Below are 19,906 nucleotides of genomic sequence, written 5' to 3' on the forward strand. Positions count from 1 at the left end.
CACAGACCTCTCAATCTAATTTCAATTGCAAAGCCGGTCTCTGCACAGTTGTGGTGAAATGGCTTTTATTAAACCTCTGACAGAAAAGATGGGAAATGTAAAACAAGGAGGCTCTCCTAAAGTGTTGTATTAATCCCAGCCTCAATTCTCCAAATGGCCTTTGCAGAAAATAAAAAGAGAAAACACGCTGGCTATTCAGAACCCCAGTCCGAGCCGCTGCAATAACTAGGTGGCGATGAGCTATGCAGGTAATTATTGGTTTAATCAAATGCTATTGATTTCGCAAGGCTCCATTCATATTGTGCCCGGCTTTCTCTTTAGACACTGCGGATATCGCTTCAATGCAATCCATTAAAATGTGTTTCTGCAACGTGTTCCAACAAACAGGTAAAATATTATCACAGAATTTTTTTTCAGTGCTGAATAATAGGAGCCAGATACTGAACAGCGGTAATATTCGGTGTGATAAAGAGGTTTTCTAACATTTTTCTAATTGGCCTTTAGATTTATCCAATCCCGCTAAAACCTGTTGATAGCCAAAAGGAAGTTCCTCTTCCTCCAGCCTATGAGACAACTACACCCAAGAGACCGCTCATGCCGACAACACCACCCAAGAGACTGCTCATGCCGACAACACCACCCAAGAGACCGCTCATGCCGACAACTACACCCAAGAGACCGCTCATGCCGAAAACTACACCCAAGAGACCGCTCATGCCGACAACTACACCCAAGAGACCGCTCATGCCGACAACTACACCCAAGAGACCGCTCATGCCGACAACTACACCCAAGAGACCGCTCATGCCGACAACTACACCCAAGAGACCGCTCATGCCGACAACTACACCCAAGAGACCGCTCATGCCGACAACTACACCCAAGAGGCCGCTCATGCCGACAACTACACTCAAGAGGCCGCTCATGCCGACAACTACACCCAAGAGGCCGCTCATGCCGACAACTACACCCAAGAGGCCGCTCATGCCGACAACTACACTCAAGAGACCGCTCATGCCGAAAACTACACCCAAGAGACCGCTCATGCCGAAAACTACACCCAAGAGACCGCTCATGCCGACAACTACACCCAAGAGACCACTCATGCCGACAACTAAACCCAAGAGACTGCTCATGCAGACAACTAAACCCAAGAGACTGCTCATGCCGACAACTAAACCCAAGAGACTGCTCATGCAGACAACTACACCCAAGAGACCACTCATGCCAGGTAGAAATAAATCGGGCAGTTCTAAACAACAACTTCCAACATGGGGAACATGAATTATACTCATTGTATTGCAGTTGATGCTTAAGGTGGTATTAAAACCCAAAACCAAAAAGGGGCAGAGGACAATACTGTGAGCAAGGCCAGCGTCAGCATAAGGCTGCTTAGGAAGCCGCCTTAGGGTGCCGGTGTTCTGTCGAATAGTGCAGACCGTCGGATAAGGCCTCTGACGATCTGCGCAAGTGCAGTACACAATGTTACTCCAGCTGATCGGCGCAACGGCAACACTGCGCATGCGCAGATTGCCGGAGGCATTATCCGACAATCAGCAAAGACAGGACACCGACTCTGCCACAGAGGCACGCCACCCTGCCCTACAACCATGGGCTCACCCCCCCCTCCACATAGCCCAGCCATTTTGCACCTTTTACCCACCGCTCTCCGCACTACAGACCTCCTCTTGTGAATTTGCACAATGATTAGTCTAGGCAGGGAAATCCCCAATGACAAAAAAATCCCCAATGACAAAAAAATCCCCAATGTGGGGCCCTGCACTGGGCCACATCCACCCACCCCCGCTGGGTTCTCTATGTTTCTTGTCCCAGACAGAGCACAGGAAGGTGGCCGCAGGGCACCCTAACCATTGGGGGACTACAAATCCCAGCATGAGCCATCCTGGGGGGGGCAGGGATACTGGGACCTGTAGTCCTACAACACCTGGAGAGCGATGTGAACTCTGTACATGTGATCTATAGAATACAGAGAGGGGCAGCGTTCCGTGCATAGGTGGTGACCATGTAGTGGTGACAGGTCCAGTAGGTAGAGGATTCTGCCTCTACGCTTTTCTGATCATCGGATGTCACCGATGATCTGCGCATGCGCAGTGTTGGTGTCACGCCAGCTGATCGGCAGATCAGCTGGAGTGACGTTACGTACTGCGCATTCGCAGATCTTCGGAGGCATTATCCGACAATCTGCACTATTTGACTGAACATCGGGATGGGGGGTCCGAAGCCACTTGCAGCTGAAGCATGAGCCGAGACCCCTGATATGTCACCAAAGCCCCCCAACAGGGCTCCGTCCACTGCCCTACCGACACCGTCCACTTTTAAGGTAGGCCAAGTTTATTTACAGTGACATTTGTGTTATTATAGGTTAAGTCTTCCTTATTATTTAGTTGGGCCTTGCTGGTAAATGTCTTTAACCACTTGCCGACCAACCGCCATCATTATACTGTGGCAGTCCCCTGCTGTCATTCTCGCAAATCGCCGTAGCTGTACGTTGGCTCGGGAACGTGCTTTTGTGGGCGGGCTCTCACTGGCCAGCGGGGGAGCCATACAGTGGGTAAGGCAGACTCGATGTCTGAAAGCCACCCGCGATCATTTCCCGCAGTGACAGAAAGGGGATCTGCAAAAGTAAACAAGGCAGATCTCCGTTCTGACATGGGGAGATCGAAGGTCTGTCCGCCAAGCAGGGAGATGGACTTGTGTGTTTCCCCAGTCACACAGTCCCCCATACAGTTAGAAAACAGGGAACACATTTAACCCCTTGATTGCCACCCGAAGTTAACCCCTTCCCTGCCAGTGTCATTAGTACAATAACAGTGCATATTTTTAGCACTGATTACTGTAATAAGGTCACTGGTTGCCAAAAAAAAGTGTGTCAAAAATGTCAGGTGTACGATCTGTCCGCCGCAATGTCGCAGTCCCCCTAAAAATCACTGATCGCCGCCATTACCAGTAGAAAACAATAATTAGATAATAAAAATGCAAAAAAAAAATCCCCTATTTTATAGACGCGATAACTTTTGCCCAAACTAATCAATATACGCTTATTGCAATTTTTTTACCAAAAATATATGTAGCAGAATACATATCAGCCTGAACCGATGAATACATTTTACATTGTAAAAAATTGTGTGTTTTTTCAAAATTGTCGCTCTTTTTTTTGTTAACAGCGCAAAGAGGTGATCAAATGCCACCAAAAGAAAGCTCTATATGTGGGGGAAAAAAAAAAGGACGTCAATTTTGTTTGGGTACAGCGTCACACGACCGCGCAATTGTCAGTTAAAGCGACTCAGTTCCGTATTGCAAAAAATGGCCTGGTCAGGAAGTGGGTAAATCCTCCCAGGGCTAAAGTGGTTAAAAAAAAGGGGGGTGAGGGGGAACTGAACACCGGTGCTCTCTATGTTGTTCAGGTAGATCTCCAACTCTCAAAGGTTGCCTAGCCCTAATGTAAAGTGTATTCAAAGATGGAGTTCAGCTTTAATGAGCAATTAGAGAAACATTTTTTTCCTTTTGGTATTAAAAATCATCATACGCTCGCTCCGCTGTCAGTGGTAAATTGTTTGTCTCATCCCTCTAACTGCTACATCTGCAAGAAAGCTTCTTCTTTTGACTTACTGGCCAGATCACCAGGTGAAAAAGGAAAGGAAGCCTAAAAGAGAAAAATAATGCAGCCACCACATCAAAGAATTAGTTATCTGCAAAATAATATGTTTGCTTTTGAGTTTAATGCCGCTTTAAACCATAAATTTTAGTAACAACCACATCTACCCTTTAATTTAAAAGAAAAATTTACCTAATACGAATCAGTTTTGTGTGGACACTAAGGGGTTTATTCATACAGTCAATTTGTTTAAAGGATAACGGTACGTACAGGGAGATGTTTTTAAGGTTGTGGGGATCCCTTGGAATTACTAACAGTGGAGAAATCAAGACAAGAGACATCCTACTGACACATATCCCTTGTGCTAATTATTTGGTTTTTGATTTTGGCTGATTTAGACTTTTAAAACAAGCCCTAAATCTCTCTAGCTGCAGCACCGTAGAGTAATTCATCTTTACATTTCTGAAGCATTGTTATCCTATAAAAGTAAACCTAAACCCAAGAACTAGAAACGTTAAATTGTAAGTAAGCAGTTAAATTTGTCTTAATTTCCTACTAAAAAATTGGCAGTGCACCTCCTGTGCCCTGAGAGTCTCATTCTGTATACAGAATTTGTAATGTGATGCAACTTAAAGCAGACCTTCACCCTCTTCCTTACGTTCCTTCCAGTCCACCCATCCTGCAGAAGTATCTGGCTTGGGCACGTGATTCGCCTTAGGAGGCTACATATCCCAGGAGGCTTAACCTTTCATTTGAGGAAAGGAGGAGGGGGCGGGCCTATCAGCATGTCACCAAGAAGCCTGCCTGCTAAACCCGGAGTCATCGGCGGGCCTCTCGATCAGAGAGAACATGGCGGCCTGGGACTAAGCTGTGGCTGGGTGTGAGGATGTCAGCGGAACAATGCTGGACCTACTGGATGGGTGAGTATCTGCTAATTTCTTGAGATCTGGAGTGAAAATTGGTGATGACACTACTGCACTGCTCAATGTTCTCAATTATGGAAGGGAAGCTATAACTGAGGACCTGCAGTGCAAGACCTCCCCTGCTTCATCTACTCTGTGGATCTGTGCTTCCTTCACCTTTCCTGTGCTTTTTCAATATACACCAACAAATCACCAGAAAGAAGCAAGGTCATGCCTCTAACAAGATGGCTGTCTCCACAGAGACAAAGTGCAGAACTAGGCATTGTAATATCATTAATGGGGAAAAAGATAAGCTGCAGTGAGCACATAGGCAAAATTGGCGACAGTATTGCCTAAGACCCAGAAAAGAGCCGAAGCACGTCAACCTTGCTGAGTAATAGATTCCCCTTTTGTCTTGTAGGATTATTATTAAAGATTGTGGATTTTATTTGAAAATTATACCGAGTTGCTGGGCCTTCATCTTTCTACATTATTGGGCGGTATGTGCAGTAGTAGTCCTGGCACAGGCAATTTCCTTTATTCTACCATATGTATCTCTTCTTGAGGTTGTAGCATCACATCGCTTCTATTTTCAGTATTACCTATAGCTTGCCTGCAATTTTTAACACAATTTCTACAACACAAGCCCTCTAAGTCTTTAAGATGTGTTTACTTCCCTTGATGACTTCTGATGCCGACAGGAGCAGAACACAAGTGCTGCAAACAGTTAAAGTAGCAGTAAGATTTATGTAAGGCAACGACAAAGAGGTATGTAAATGCATTCCTGGTTAGGGGGCCTCTAATGTAATACATCAAGACAGACTAAATGAGCCTGGGAATCCAGAGAGGAAGACCGCACGATGCAACTGCAATCACAACATTTCCGTGTTGCAATATCTTCAAAATATCCAACATTTCAATACCCTTTAGCATTTCACAGCAACTGTTTGTTTTTTTTGTTTTTGTTTTTTCATAAAACCATCATTTTACAGTAAAATGGTGCAATTTTGAGTAAGATAAACAAGAACTCTCCTCGCCAGGTAGGCATAAACAAAATGAATATGACTAGGTTTGTTTCACTGACTAAATATATTCAACCTTAAGTGCACCTACATTATAAAGATAAACTGAAACCCTTCAACCCCAGCCACTTCTTAAGATAAAAATAAATAGACGGCGTTATAGCAAGATGTAACTCAGCGCAGCTCCTACGCTGCAGGGATCGAACCTTGGATACCACCATTTTAGAAGTCCAGGGGGAGACGCTCCCAGCAAGGCTGAGAGGGAGCAGAGCGCCTCCTTCTCTCCAGATGTTCTCTGGCTGGAGCTGACAGACGGTCCAGCTTAGTGTACCGTCAGCAGGATTATGCTTATGGAGGGAAAAAAAAAAAAGGCACAAGGTCTACTATGTTAACTGCTGGTGTGTTCTAATAATTATAAGTAATGAAGCTCTCTAAAGTGACCCTGTCATTTCAAGAGGCTCCCGATTTGTTTGGGACCCCTTAGAGCGTCACGATTCTGGCCAAAATGAGAATCATGTTTTTTTGCTTGGAATAAAGATCACGATTCTCGCAGCGTAACATCTTTCACGTTATACAAAAAAATAGGGCTAACTTTACTGTTTAGTTTTTTTTTTTTTTTTAATTAAAGAGTATTTTTTTTCAAAAAAAATTGCATTTGAAAGACTCCTGCTCAAATACAGTGCGAGATAACATATTGCAACCACCACCATTTTATTCCCTGGAGTCTCTGCTAATTATATATATGTTTGGGGGTTCTAAGTAATTTTCTAGCAAAAAATAATGATTTTAACTTGAAACCAGCAAATGTAAGAAAAAGGTTTAGTGTTTAAGTGGTTAAACTTCCCTCATTTACACACAGAAGTGTATTCCTTTGATCTAAAGGACAAATCGTTACAATGTTTATACTGGTTCCATGGCTGAAGAATGTTGGGATACTTGGCAGACTGACCCCCCCCCCCCCCCTTTTTTTTTTCTTTTGACAGCTGTGGCTTCAGAGCAGAGAATTCTCTGCATATAAAAAAGTAAAAAAATAAATAAAGGGAAAATACTTTAAGATCACAAGGGGGGAAAAAAAAAAAAAAAAAAAAAAATCGCGATAGCGATTCTTAACGATTAATCATGCAGATCTAGGATCCCTGTAAGTAATAAAAATCAAGTACCCTAGCTAAAGATGAGAAGGCCCGGGGAAAAAAATAAAAGCGGAAAAATTGGGGTGGGGGGGGGGGGGGCACAGTTAAATATTATATCTATGACATGGAAGTTAAACTATATAACATGAAGACCTCAATGAGATTTCTAAAGTCTTGAATACTTGCAAGTTTTCTCGGCTGAAGATATGCAAATCCTGGAATACAATTCAAGTAACATTGTACTTCTCAATGCAGTTCTCAAACAAGAGAAATATGCATGTATGCCACTAGGGGGTACTGCAGGGGAAAGGATCCAGTCTAGTTTGCATGTGGGCTCCATCTTGTACCTCCTACAGTTGGGTGATTGTGATACAGTAGATGATAGTTTCTGTCCTCTCAGGCCTAATTGACAGGTAAGAGGATAAACTTGTCTGACAAATTAGTTTATCTTTATATCCTTTAAATGATTCATATTAATGTTTTCCACCATCACAGCATAATGTTTACCTACAGACTGGTGAGTAAATGTTTTTTTCTTTTTCTCCTCTCCCTAAAATGGTGAGACCAACATCTAGATTTTGGAAACCTTTCCACAGTGCAATTCCTGCTAGGAGCAAAGCTGCAATTTGCAAATATCGTGAGAAGAAATATTCTTTTCTAAATGCTACAAGGATGACAAAACACATCCTGGCATGCCAGAGGTGCCCTAAAGATGTTAAAAAATATTTTATGGAATGAATTGAGGAGGACCAGAATGAAAGTGCGAGTAGCTTTTCTCTTCAGAGTTCTCATTCCAGAAACACACTCTGCTGCTTTTGGATCATTACAAAGTGTTTCTTCATCGGCAGCATCTTCAAGTAAGAAAGTGTTACAAACCACGGCCTCCCAAAAATACACAATCCTTCCATTTATAGAGAAAATGACACCTGAAAATCAGGAGAACATTCATCAAGCTCTTGAAACAACAATATATGCTTTTGGATCAGTTTTGTTTGAAAATGCATATTGGCAGGAAGATTTTGCATTATTAAGAGGGAAAGGGGGGTGGTTTCCTGTTCTCATGTATAGGTGAAAGTTTCTAAACATATACAGTCCTTGTTAATCCATTTGTAATAAAAAATAACATTTTAAAACGCACATTTAAATTTATTCACTAAATAAGCTGTACGGTTATTTCAGGCATAATACTTTTATATACACCGCATTTCACCTTCCCAGTGTAACAAACTGATTTTCAGTTTGGCTTCAAAATTTCTGGGAATTTTACATCTCTATCCCTAGCCCCTGAATTTTCTATGGACTGAAAAGAGCAATTATTTTACTTGCAGAACAACTCCCTGAAATGTGACACGCAACCACCGCAACATGGCCTTATTTCAGTGAAACTGGTATCACTGTGCAGTTCATTTTGGGCCTGCGTTAGGTGGGGACCACATTACACAGAGGGATATTTAGTGGACCTACTTTCCCTAGATGTCTGCAATGAAAAGTATTATTGAATACTATCAGAAATGACCTTATTTCAGCAAAAGTATGTGTGTGCAGCATACTGAGAAATATGCTTACACACAAGATGCATTGTTGAGTACAAAAAACAAACGCACACCTGCAAATTCACAGCTCAGTTACATATATATTCATATATAACTATATTTGCAGGTATAGTTCAATGTAAATTCACTCCCACCTTGCTATTCTGACAATTATGCACCAATAAAATTATACTGGGTAAAAAAGGGCATGACATAATTACATGACTGTAGAAACAGGCCGCCACAGTCCCAGAGCAGCCAATCACATAGACAGATTCCTAGTAGAGCCAAACGATTAATCGTTAAGAAATTGCGATCTCAATTCAACCCCCACACAATCTTAATTCTGCGTTTCCACAATTCACGTAACAAGTGTAGAGCAGTTCCCTGGCTCACAGCTGTCATAAAAGAAAGCAGTGGGCAATTTATCAACAACATTGTACAGATAAAAACAAACATTGTATCATTTGCTTCTTTTAGGAGATCAAAGAGATGAACTTTCGGTCTGCAAATGAGGTCAGTTTAACCACCTAAAGCGGAGTTCCACCCAAAACTGGCATGTCATTTTTCTGGGATGGGTACCTAGTTTTGACAGGTACCCAGCTCCCACTTCTGCTCAGATCGCCGCAACGCTCCCAGCGGAAGTTTCCCTCTACCCCTCCTTCCCTACAATCTTCTGGGCACATCACAGGTCCCAGAAGAGTGCCCGGCCATTCAGGACGCGCAGCGAGACTCACGCATGCGCAGTGCACACCCAGCTGGGCAGCCGCAAGCTTTCACAGCCGGGTGCCCAAACTGGTGATGCGGACCCCGGGGAAAGGCGGGGGAAAGAATCGAGGCTTCGGGTGGCCACATTGCTGGACCGGTGACAGGTGAATGTCTGTTTATTAAAAGTCAGCAGCTACACTCCTCTTTAAAGACTAAGCCTTTTTCTGACACTTGTTGCTTACAAGTTGAAAATCTGTATTTTTTGCTAGAAAATTACTTAGAACCCCAAATATATATATATATATATTTATTTATTTTTCTTTTAGCAGAGGCCCTTGAGAATAAAATGGCAGTTCTTGCATTATTTTGTCACACTGTATTTGGGCAGCGGTCTTCCAAATGCAATTTTTTGGGGAAAAATAAACTTCAATGAATTAAAAAAAACAGTAAAGTTAGCTCAATTTTTTCATGTAATGTGAAAGATGATGTTACGCAGAGAATCGTGATCTTTAGTCTAAGCAAAAAAAAAAAACGCGATTCTCATTTTATCCAGAATCGTGCAGCTCTAATTCCTAGGCATTTTATCACATGATCTCTGCTGAAGGGAGGAGACAGACTTTAGACTGACGGACCTTACCCCTTAGTACAGAGCCTGTGACCACATGCCTAGGCATTTAGTCACAAGATCCAGATCAATTAAGGTATTTCCTTACATATTATGACTTTAATGAACTGGGGTGGATTGGGTAGCAGGAAGAAATTATTTGACAATAGTTCACTTTTATTGATCGGCAATGTGTGCTTAAAAGTTAGCCAGATTCATCTGCGAATTAAAGTGGTGTTCCGGCCGAAATGATACTTTTTAAATAAAAATACCCCTATGATACACAAGCTTAATGTATTCTAGAAAAGTTAGTCTGTAAACGAAGGTCTGTTTTGTTAGTTTATAGCAGGGATATGCAATTAGCGGACCTCCAGCTGTTGCAGAACTACAAGTCCCATGATGCATAGCAAGATTTTGACAGCCACAAGCATGACACCCAAAGGCAGAGGCATGATGGGACTTGTAGTTTTGCAACAGCTGGAGGTCCGCTAATTGCATATCCCTGCTTTATAGCATTAGTTTGTTATTTTATAAACTTACAGCAGGCCGTGGCCATCTTAAGTGTGGGCATCTGAAGCCAGACAATTTCCTCCTGGATCTCATCCTTGCAGATCTCGCACATGCTCAGTGCAACACAAGCAGTGTAATAAGTTTTAGGTCAGGTTTCCATAGCAACGGCAGTGTCAGAGGAAGTTGCCGCCCCTTCCCAGAAGGCATTGCAAACAGGAAATGATGCGATGGGCCACTGCCAGGGAGGAGGAAGTGAAAAATGAATACAGCAGATATACAGTAGGTGCTGAGAAAAAAAATAAAAAAAATATCCAATTCGTTTACAGTGCACAGTTTAGTGAGGGATGCTGAAGAGTTGTAAAAGTGGGTGGAACTCCACTTTAATATGATTATTCCACATCACAAAGAAGACAATTTAATCTTGGTGCAGATCTCACATACAGTATTAACCTACCAAGTGTCAGAGCTACACACGTGTATTGTTCAGCTGAAAATTATGCACAATTGGCTGCTGATTGCAGAACAGCTCAGTAGTGAAGAGTTTTGTCTATGGCTACTTTCAAACTGACTCACTGCAAAAAAGAATGTGTTTTTGCTGCAATTTTACCACATTTGCGGTGCTGTTTTGAAAGGACATGTGACTCAAAAAATGCACCAAAAAACATATTTCAGGTGCATTTTGCCGCTTTTTCCATTGCTTTCAATGTGAGGGTGCGTTTTGTTTTTAACTCCCCAAGCATGCTATAAAAATTCAGCAACTAGGATTTTTTTTTCGCTGCAATGGAAGCGCACCGCCCCAGTGTGAACATATTCATTGATTATAAAGGGAAGCATTTTTCTTGAGCTTTTCAGATGCTTTTTTTTTTTTTTCTAAACGCAAAAGCGCTTGAAAGTAGCTAAACTATTTAAGGCATTCCATAAACTCAGTATTTCTGAGAACACTAGTACAATTAAAAATGTCCATAGGAATTAAAGTATAACTAAAGGCAAAACTTTTTTTTTTTTTTTTTTTAAGTTTCGGATAGGAGTAGAGAGGGATTAGAACACTTGTGCACATTTGGAGAGATTATATTCATTTTTGATTTTTATATACTTTTTTGCACTGCATTGATTGGACTATTGTTTTAAAATGTTTTTCATTTTTCTTATTCTTTCACATTTAGAATTTGCACTTTGTTTATGTTTGATATATTTGCATTGCACCTTTATTGATCTTTTTATGCACATTAGGAACGTAATTTAAAGTGATATTACATACCCTTTACTTTTTTGAATCACAATTTTATTTGAATCATTGGTGCTGGTGACACTATAGGAATTTAGCAGCTATTTATTTAGTTTTGCACTTTTTTGATCTCTTTGTAATCCATACATTGAGTAGAGTACCTTTCCCTATACATAGTATCAAAAGATTAAATTTGCTGCAGCTTGTGTAGCTTAGCCCAGTGCTTCTCAGCCCTGTTTCAGTCAAGGCACCCTTTGAAAATATGCACAATCTTAAAGTGATTGCAAAAGGTAATTTTTTTTTTTTTTAAATAACATACATATCATACTTGCCTCCACTGTGCAGCTCGCCGGCGGCTCTCGCGGCTCCTCCACAAATTTGATAACCCCCTCGGAGAAGCGCTTCCCCAAGGGGGTTACCTTGCGGGCGTGCTCCCGAGTCCAGCATTCGGTGTCCATAGAGGCCGAATGCAGGACTTGGCCCCGCCCCCGTCACTCGCGTCATTGTATTTGATTGACAGCAGCGGGAGCCAATGGCTGCGATGCTATCAATCTATCCATTCAAGAGCCGAAAACCCCGGGCAGAAAGACATTGCGTCCCCGCCGGGTCAAGTTCGAGGGTTCAGGTAAGTAAAATGGGGGGGGGCTGGGGGGCCGGTCAAAGACAGGTGTTCCTATGCATTAAGGTGAAAAAAACACGAAGGTTTATAACCCCTTTAAGGCACCCTATTTCTAAAATATAAAAACCTAAATAGTTTTATATAATGCAGCTGCAACGTCATACGTTGGACTCCATAACATTAGAATAAGGATGAGCTCCGGCGTGTTTGCACAGCCCACGTGCAGATCCCGCTAGGAAGTCAGCACTGCGCTGTGCTAATCACAGGCAGTGAGACATTTCCCGATCTCTGCAGCCGCGCATCGGGTAAATTTCTCACTGCCTGTGATTAGCGCAGCGCAGTGCTGACTTCCTGGCGGGCTCTGCACATGGGCTGTGCGAACACGCCGGAGCTCATCCTTGCATTAGAGTACTTGCATACTGTACTGATGTATGAACATTAGACATTACTGGCAGGAAAAACATGAGGATGGGCTGTATAGCACTGGCACGTATACGGACACACATGCAAAAATGATTCTATCTTTAATTTTAATCAAGGGAGTGCAGGATTTGAACGTATACGCATGTACAGATACTGACTGGCGGAGCATATTTCTGTATTTTTTTTACTGATCTATATATATTGCATGTTTATGTACCTGTGTATGTATAGGCACATTGAAAATTATTGTCTGCATTGACATAAGTACAAAAAAAACCAAAAACTGCCTGTATGCCTAAGGCCCCTTTCACACAGGCTGTCTAATCAGGTCCACCTGTCAGCTTTTCCGGCGGACCTAAATCGGACACTGCATTGTCCTCTATGGAGCAGCGGATGTCAGCAACGCGCCGCCAACTGATCCGATCTTGTCTGCCAAAAACAGACTGATGGTGGTCCTATTTTCCCATCTGTCCGACAGATCAGATGGAAACATACAGACAAGCGGTCTGTTTCCATCTGATTGCCCCATAGAGGAGCGCGGGGCTGTGTCCTCGTCCGTGTGCGCTCTGCATAGCGGGGACCTGACATCAGCCTGCTCAGCGGGGATCAACAGAGAGATCCCCCGCTGACAAAGCGGATTCTGCATAGCGGAGGCGCCCGGGTGAAAGGGGCCTAAACAAACTGTGTTTTTAGGTAGCAATGTGCAATAGGCCTTCGAGGCAATTTATTTTTACAAAGCAACTACGCCTTTTCACATTGCTACCAATTTTTGCTTTCTGCTTTGTTCTTCATGGAGTATAATTGTATTTTTAAAATGTTTCTTTGAGATGAATAAAGTACTTCTCCCTCAGTTTCTCTCCCTTATTCAGCCAACATGACCCCAGTGCTGACAGAGAGGGACAAAACTCCTTATCAACCTATGACATCACTGGTTGTTAGAATGCCAGCAGGTGGCCCACACAGTGCCCAAGGTTGTAATGCTTCATAATTAAAACCTGTGTCTTTATGTACGAAAAAAGTCAGGCTTGATCCATCTGCCGGCTTGCTGCCAATTTTTCTGCAATTTGAGGCAATTTTCAAGCATTTTGCCAAGGCACCCCTGAAGAACCCAGAAGGCATCTTGATTGAAAAAGCTGCCTCAGCCCCTTATGGTACATTTTTTCATGAGATAAATAAGATTTCTCACAGCAGTTTAAACACAGCAGAATTAAAATAGCTGCCTCCTACATCGTTGTAATTGCAATCATCTCAAGAGATTTTTTTTTCCAGCGTAACAAGAAAAAAAACACACAAATATTTATTTTAAAAATATTGCACTCATAACAGGCGCAACAAGTGGTGTTACAGGTTGGATTAAATGGTCTTTACTGTGATGAGTAACAAAGACACAGCCCACAAGAAGGAAGACTCTTTTAGACAAACATCTATTTTTATCAAACTCACAGAAAAGCCGGATGCAATGAACCTGAACGCTGTGTCTGAATGATTGTCTTAGGAAAGGATACGTGGAGTTCCTTCTGTCCTACACACCAAGTAAAGACAAGCAGCTATAACATGTGTCATCTTCCTACCACGAGTCAGGTGCTTGCTGACGGCCATTTTGAAGAAATTGAAGGCAGTGTCCAGACAGTGCTTGTTGAGTTGCAGCTGTACCCCTAAATTGTGGATCTGTCTCTTTCCTATGAAAGAAGAAGAACAGTGATAAGGTCATTCCACATGATTTCCACACTGGTCTTAAACATGGTCACTCATTTAGACAGTCAGTAGGCCTAATTCACAAAGCTCACACACCAGGCTAGAGATACCAATTTTCAAAAAAGTGAGATATTTTGAGGGAACTCCAATGAGATTGAAAGTTTACAATCATATCGCTAAACAATTCTTGTGTTCCACTTGGATCAGTTATGCTTCTTCCTCTCAATTGTTGGTGGTCCCCTTTTCCTAGACATTCCTATAAGATGCATACTGTCTAGTCTAGTGATGTGCCCGTCCCCTTCTTCATCTTGGTACCATGAGTGGTTAAAGATAGTGAAATAACACAAGGAACAAACGAGATAATTCTATGAGCAGGAATTACCTGCATATACAGTCAGGTCCATAAATATTGGGACATCGACACAATTCTAATCTTTTTGGCTCTATACACCACCACAATGGATTTGAAATGAACAAGATGTGCTTTAACTGCAGATTTTCAGCTTTAATTTAAGGGTATTTACAGCCAAATCAGGTGAATGGTGTAGCAATTACAACAGTTTGTATATGTGCCTCACACTATTTAACCACTTCAGCCCCGGAAGGATTTACCCCCTTCCTGACCAGAGCACTTTTTACAATTTGGCACTGCGTTGCTTTAACTGCTAATTGCGCGGTCATGCAATGCTGTACCCAAACGAAATTTGTGTCCTTTTCTTCCCACAAATAGAGCTTTCTTTTGATGGTATTTGATCACCTATGCCGTTTTTATTTTTTGCACTATACACGGAAAAAGACCAAAAATTTTGAAAAAAAATGATATTTTCTACTTTTTGTTCTAAAAAAAATCCAATAAACTCAATTTTAGTCATACATTTAGGCCAAAATGTATTCGGCCACATGTCTTTGGTAAAAAAAATGTCAATAAGTATATATTTATTGGTTTGCGCAAAAGTTATAGCGCCTACAAACTAGGGTACATTTTCTGGAATTTACACAGCCATTAATTTATGACTGCCTATGTCGTTTCTTGAGGTGCTAAAATGGAAGGGCAGTACAAAACCCCCACAAATGACCCCATTTTGGAAAGTAGACACCCCAAGAAAATTGCTGAGAGGCATGTTGAGCCCATTGAATATTCATTTTTTTGTCCCAAGTGATTGAATAATGACAAAAAAAAAAAAAAAAATTTTAAAAATTACAAAAAGTTGTCACTAAATGATATATTGCTCACACAGGCAATGGGCATATGTGGAATTGCACCCCAAAATACATTTAGCTGCTTCTCCTGAGTATGGGGATACCACATGTGTGGGACTTTTTAGGAGCCTAGCCGTGTACGGGGCCCCGAAAACCAATCACCGCCTTCAGGATTTCTAAGGGTGTAAATTTTTGATTTCACTCTTCACTACCTATGACAGTTTCGGAAGGCCATGGAATGCCCAGGTGGCACAAACCCCCCCCAAATGAGCCCATTTTGGAAAGTAGACATCCCAAGCTATTTGCTGAGAGGCATGGTGAGTATTTTGCAGCTCTCATTTGTTTTTGAAAATGAAGAAAGACAAGAAAAAAAATGTTTTTTTTCTTTTTTTAATTTTCAAAACTTTGTGACAAAAAGTGAGGTCTGCAAAATACTCACTATACCGCTCAGCAAATAGCTTGGGGTGTCTACTTTCCAAAATGGGGTCATTTGGGGGGGGTTTGTGCCACCTGGGCATTCCATGGCCTCCGAAACTGTGATATGCAGTGAAGAGTGAAATCAAAAATTTACGCCCTTAGAAAGCCTGAAGGCAGTGCTTAGTTTTCGGGGTCCCGTGCGCGGCTAGTCTCCCAAAAAGTCCCACACATGTGGTATCCCCATACTCAGGAGAAGCAACAGAATGTATTTTGGGGTGTAATTTCACATATTCCCATGCCATGTTTGAGCAATATATCATTTAGTGACAACTTTGTGCAAAAAAAAAAAAAAAAATTTGTCTCTTTCCCGCAACTTGTGTCACAATATAAAATATTCCATGGACTCGACATGCCTCTCAGCAAATAGCTTGGGGTGTCTACTTTCCAAAATGGGGTCATTTGGGGGGGGTTTGAACTGTCCTGACATTTTATGCACAACATTTAGAAGCTTATGTCACACATCACCCACTCTTCTAACCACTTGAAGACAAAGCCCTTTCTGACACTTTTTGATTACATTAAAAAATTATTTTTTTTTGCAAGAAAATTACTTTGAACCCCCAAACATTATATATTTTTTTAAAGCAAATGCCCTACAGATTAAAATGGTGGGTGTTTCATTTTTTTTTTTCACACAGTATTTGCGCAGCGATTTTTCAAACGCATTTTTTGGGGGAAAAACACACTTTTTTAAATTTTAATGCACTAAAACACACTATATTGCCCAAATGTTTGATGAAATAAAAAAGATGATCTTAGGCCGAGTACATGGATACGAAACATGACATGCTTTAAAATTGCGCACAAATGTGCAGTGGCAACAAAATATATACATTTTTAAAAGCCTTTAAAAGCCTTTACAGGTTACCACTTTAGATTTACAGAGGAGGTCTACTGCTAAAATTACTGCCCTCGATCTGACCTTCGCGGTGATACCTCACATGCATGGTGCAATTGCTGTTTACATTTGACGCCAGACCGACGCTTGCGTTCGCCTTAGCGCGAGAGCAGGGGGGACAGGGGTGCTTTTTTTTTTTTTTTTTTTTTTTTCTTTTATTTTTTTTGCTTTTTTATCTTATTTTTAAACTGTTCCTTTCATTTTTTTTTTTTTAAATCATTTTTATTGTTATCTCAGGGAATGTAAATATCCCCTATGATAGCAATAGGTAGTGACAGGTACTCTTTTTTGAAAAAATTGGGGTCTATTAGACCCTAGATTTCTCCTCTGCCCTCAAAGCATCTGACCACACTGAGATCGGTGTGATAAAATGCTTCCCCAATTTCCCAATGGCGCTATTTACATCCGGCGAAATCTAAGTCATAAAATGCTCGTAGCTTCCGGTTTCTTAGGCCATAGAGATGTTTGGAGCCACTCTGGTCTCTGATCAGCTCTATGGTCAGCTGGCTGAATCACCGGCTGCATTCTCAGGTTCCCTGTTGAGACAGGAGAGCCAGAGAAAAACACGGAAGACGATGGGGGGGGGGGGAATTCTCTCCCACTGCTTGTAAAAGCAGTCTAGAGGCTAATTAGCCGCTAGGATTGCTTTTACATGAAAGCCGACCGCTGGCTGAAAAGAATGATACCAAGATGATACCTAAACCTGCAGGCATCATTCTGGTATAACCACTCAAAGGCGTGAATGGCGTACCTGAAGACAAAAAAATGGTTAACAATAAAGCACAGTAAACGGTAAAGTATAAAAAATTGCATACCTGAAAAGCAAACCTGATAAAACATAATAACAATAAAACATTGCAGAATAGAATACAGTAAAAAAGAGCAGAACAATAGAGAGAATAGAGAGAGAGAGAGAACAATAAAAAGACAAATATTATTTTTTATTTTATATTTTTGTTTGTGGGTTTTTTTTTTTTACACTTTTTTTGTAACTAACTTTTATAACTGTAACCGGTTCCAGGTTCGGGTCTCTCAAAATGCAATGGCATCTTGGGAGACCCGGTGAAAGTGTGCCTAGTCTGTGCAATGCTGTACCCTACGCTAATACTCAACTAGTGAATGGTAGCGTTCAAAACATTCACCAATGCAAAGTCCAGGATTGTCAGGACAGGAGGGACAATAATAGCGGGTGTCACGCCTATATCCGCGCTTGCTGCAGACACAACATCTTTTTTGGGGGGGTTCGCTGCGTAGGGGTACTCGGGAGGACATAAAAATGCCTCTCATGCAGCCGACTGCATTTGGTTGGGGATGTGAATGGGGGAAGTACGGGCGCTGCAGAAGCGGGGTTGGCGAATGCAGCAGGAAGGGCATTATGGGCACGACGGGCCTGTTTGTCTTCTTCTTGGTGGCAGCGGGACACTAGTTGTGCTTGCCACCTCACCAGCTTGAACTGCACTTATGGGACTCGCCACGTCACCAAGTGTTACTGCAGTGCGGGTTTGACTATGACCGGGGTGTACTAGGCTGCTGGTGCTTGCCAGTTCAATAAAAAGCTACCAAAAAAACTGTTAGCGATCGCAGGGATCAGGCCTGACTCTGCGAACGCTGCAGTTATGCGTTTAGTGTTTTGTAAGTGACAGTGATCGATCGATACTGCACTTGGGTGGGCTGGGCTGGGCCGGGCGGAGGGGCAAAACGCAGGTGCTAGCAGGTATCTGGGCTGATCCCGCTAACACTGCGTTTTTGGGAACCCTAAACTGCTGGGGACGCTAGTATAGATCTGATCGGATCAGATATTGATCCGTTCAGATACTATACCACTAAGGCAAGCGTATGCTGCGTGCGTGGGTGTTAGCGGTACTGGCGCTAATCTGGCGCTGCCTGGGGCGACGCATATCACCGCCGGGCGATCAGGGGGCTAAACCTTTATTAGGTAATAAACGGCGGGTGCCCTGACACTATAAAAAATAAACTAGCCAGCGTCACCCGCAACGGTTATACGGTGATCAGTGGTGAAAGGGTTAACTAGGGGGCAATCAAGGGGTTAAAACATTAGATAGTATATGGGGGTCCCTGTCACTATAAAACGCTGACGGCGAACCTAAATATTTACCTCCCTAACTAGCGTCACCAGCGACACTAATACAGCGATCAGAAAAATGATCGCTTAGTGACACTGGCGACAGGGGGTGATCAAGGGGTTAAAACTTTATTAGGGGGGGTTAGGGGGGTATCCTAGACCTAAAGGGGGCTAACCCTAACTGTCCTAACACTGTAACTGTCACAAACTGACACCATGCAGTAATCAGAAAAAAAAAAAAAAAAAAAAAAACCTGCTTGGTGTCAGTTTGTGACAGGGGGGGGGTGATTGGGGGGGGATCGGGGGGCGATCCGGGGGGGGGGGAAATCGGGGTGTTTTGTGTGCCTGGCATGTTCTACTGTGTGTGTGTGTTGTGCACTCACATTACAGTCTTCTCTCCTCGGCGCCGGAACGGAAAATACCGAGCCGAGGAGAGATGACATCATTTCCTCTGCCTCTGTGTACAATACAGAGGCAGGGAAATGATCCCATTGGCTGGGAGCGATCGCGAGGGGGGGGCCACGAATGGATGGCCTCCCCCTCACCACCGATCGCCGGGGAGGATTTGCCGCCCGCCGCAGGCCCCGGGGGGGGGGGGGGGGGGTCCGATCGGACCCCCCACCCGCGGGCAGGCAAGGACGTACCTGTAAGCCCTTTTGCCTGCCCGTGCCGCTCTGAGGACGTACATCGTCGTGTGGCTGTCGGCAACTGGTTAAGGGACCAAAAGTAATGGGACAATTGGCTGCTCAGCTGTTCCAAGGCCAGGTGTGTGTTATTCCCTCATTATCCCAATTTACAAGGAGCAGATAAAAGGTCCAGAGTTCATTTCAAGTGTGCTATTTGCATTTGGAATCTGTTGCTGTCAACTCTCAATATGAGATCCAAAGAGCTGTCACTATCAGTGAAGCAAGTCATCATTAGGCTGAAAAAACAAAACAAACCCATCAGAGAGATAGCAAAAACATTAGGTGTGGCCAAATCAACTGTTTGGAACATCCTTAAAAAGAAAGAATGTACCGGTGAGCTCAGCAACACCAAAAGACCCAGAAGACCACAGAAAACAACTGTGGTGGATAACCGAAGAATTCTTTCCCTGGTGAAGAAGACACCCTTTACAACAGTTGGCCACATCAAGAACACTCTCCAGGAGGTAGGTGTATGTGTGTCAAAGTCAACAATCAAGAGAAGACTTCACCAGAGTGAATACAGAGGGTTCACCACAAGATGTAAACCAATTGTGAGCCTCAAAACAGGAAGGCCAG

General features: G+C 42.7%; 1 protein-coding gene across 1 annotated transcript in view; it reads right to left on the minus strand.

The window, feature by feature from the left end:
• The window catches only part of BRF1 (BRF1 general transcription factor IIIB subunit), a 643,919-nt gene that overhangs the window by 528,892 nt on the left and 95,121 nt on the right, over positions 1 to 19,906 (minus strand). The window contains exon 3 of the mRNA XM_073610050.1: positions 13,797 to 13,970. Within this exon, the coding sequence (XP_073466151.1) occupies positions 13,797 to 13,970 (174 nt within the window). The remainder of the gene's footprint in view (positions 1 to 13,796; positions 13,971 to 19,906) is intronic.

This window comes from Aquarana catesbeiana, linkage group LG13 (assembly GCF_042186555.1).
Source record: "Aquarana catesbeiana isolate 2022-GZ linkage group LG13, ASM4218655v1, whole genome shotgun sequence".
Lineage (NCBI taxonomy): Eukaryota > Metazoa > Chordata > Amphibia > Anura > Ranidae > Aquarana > Aquarana catesbeiana.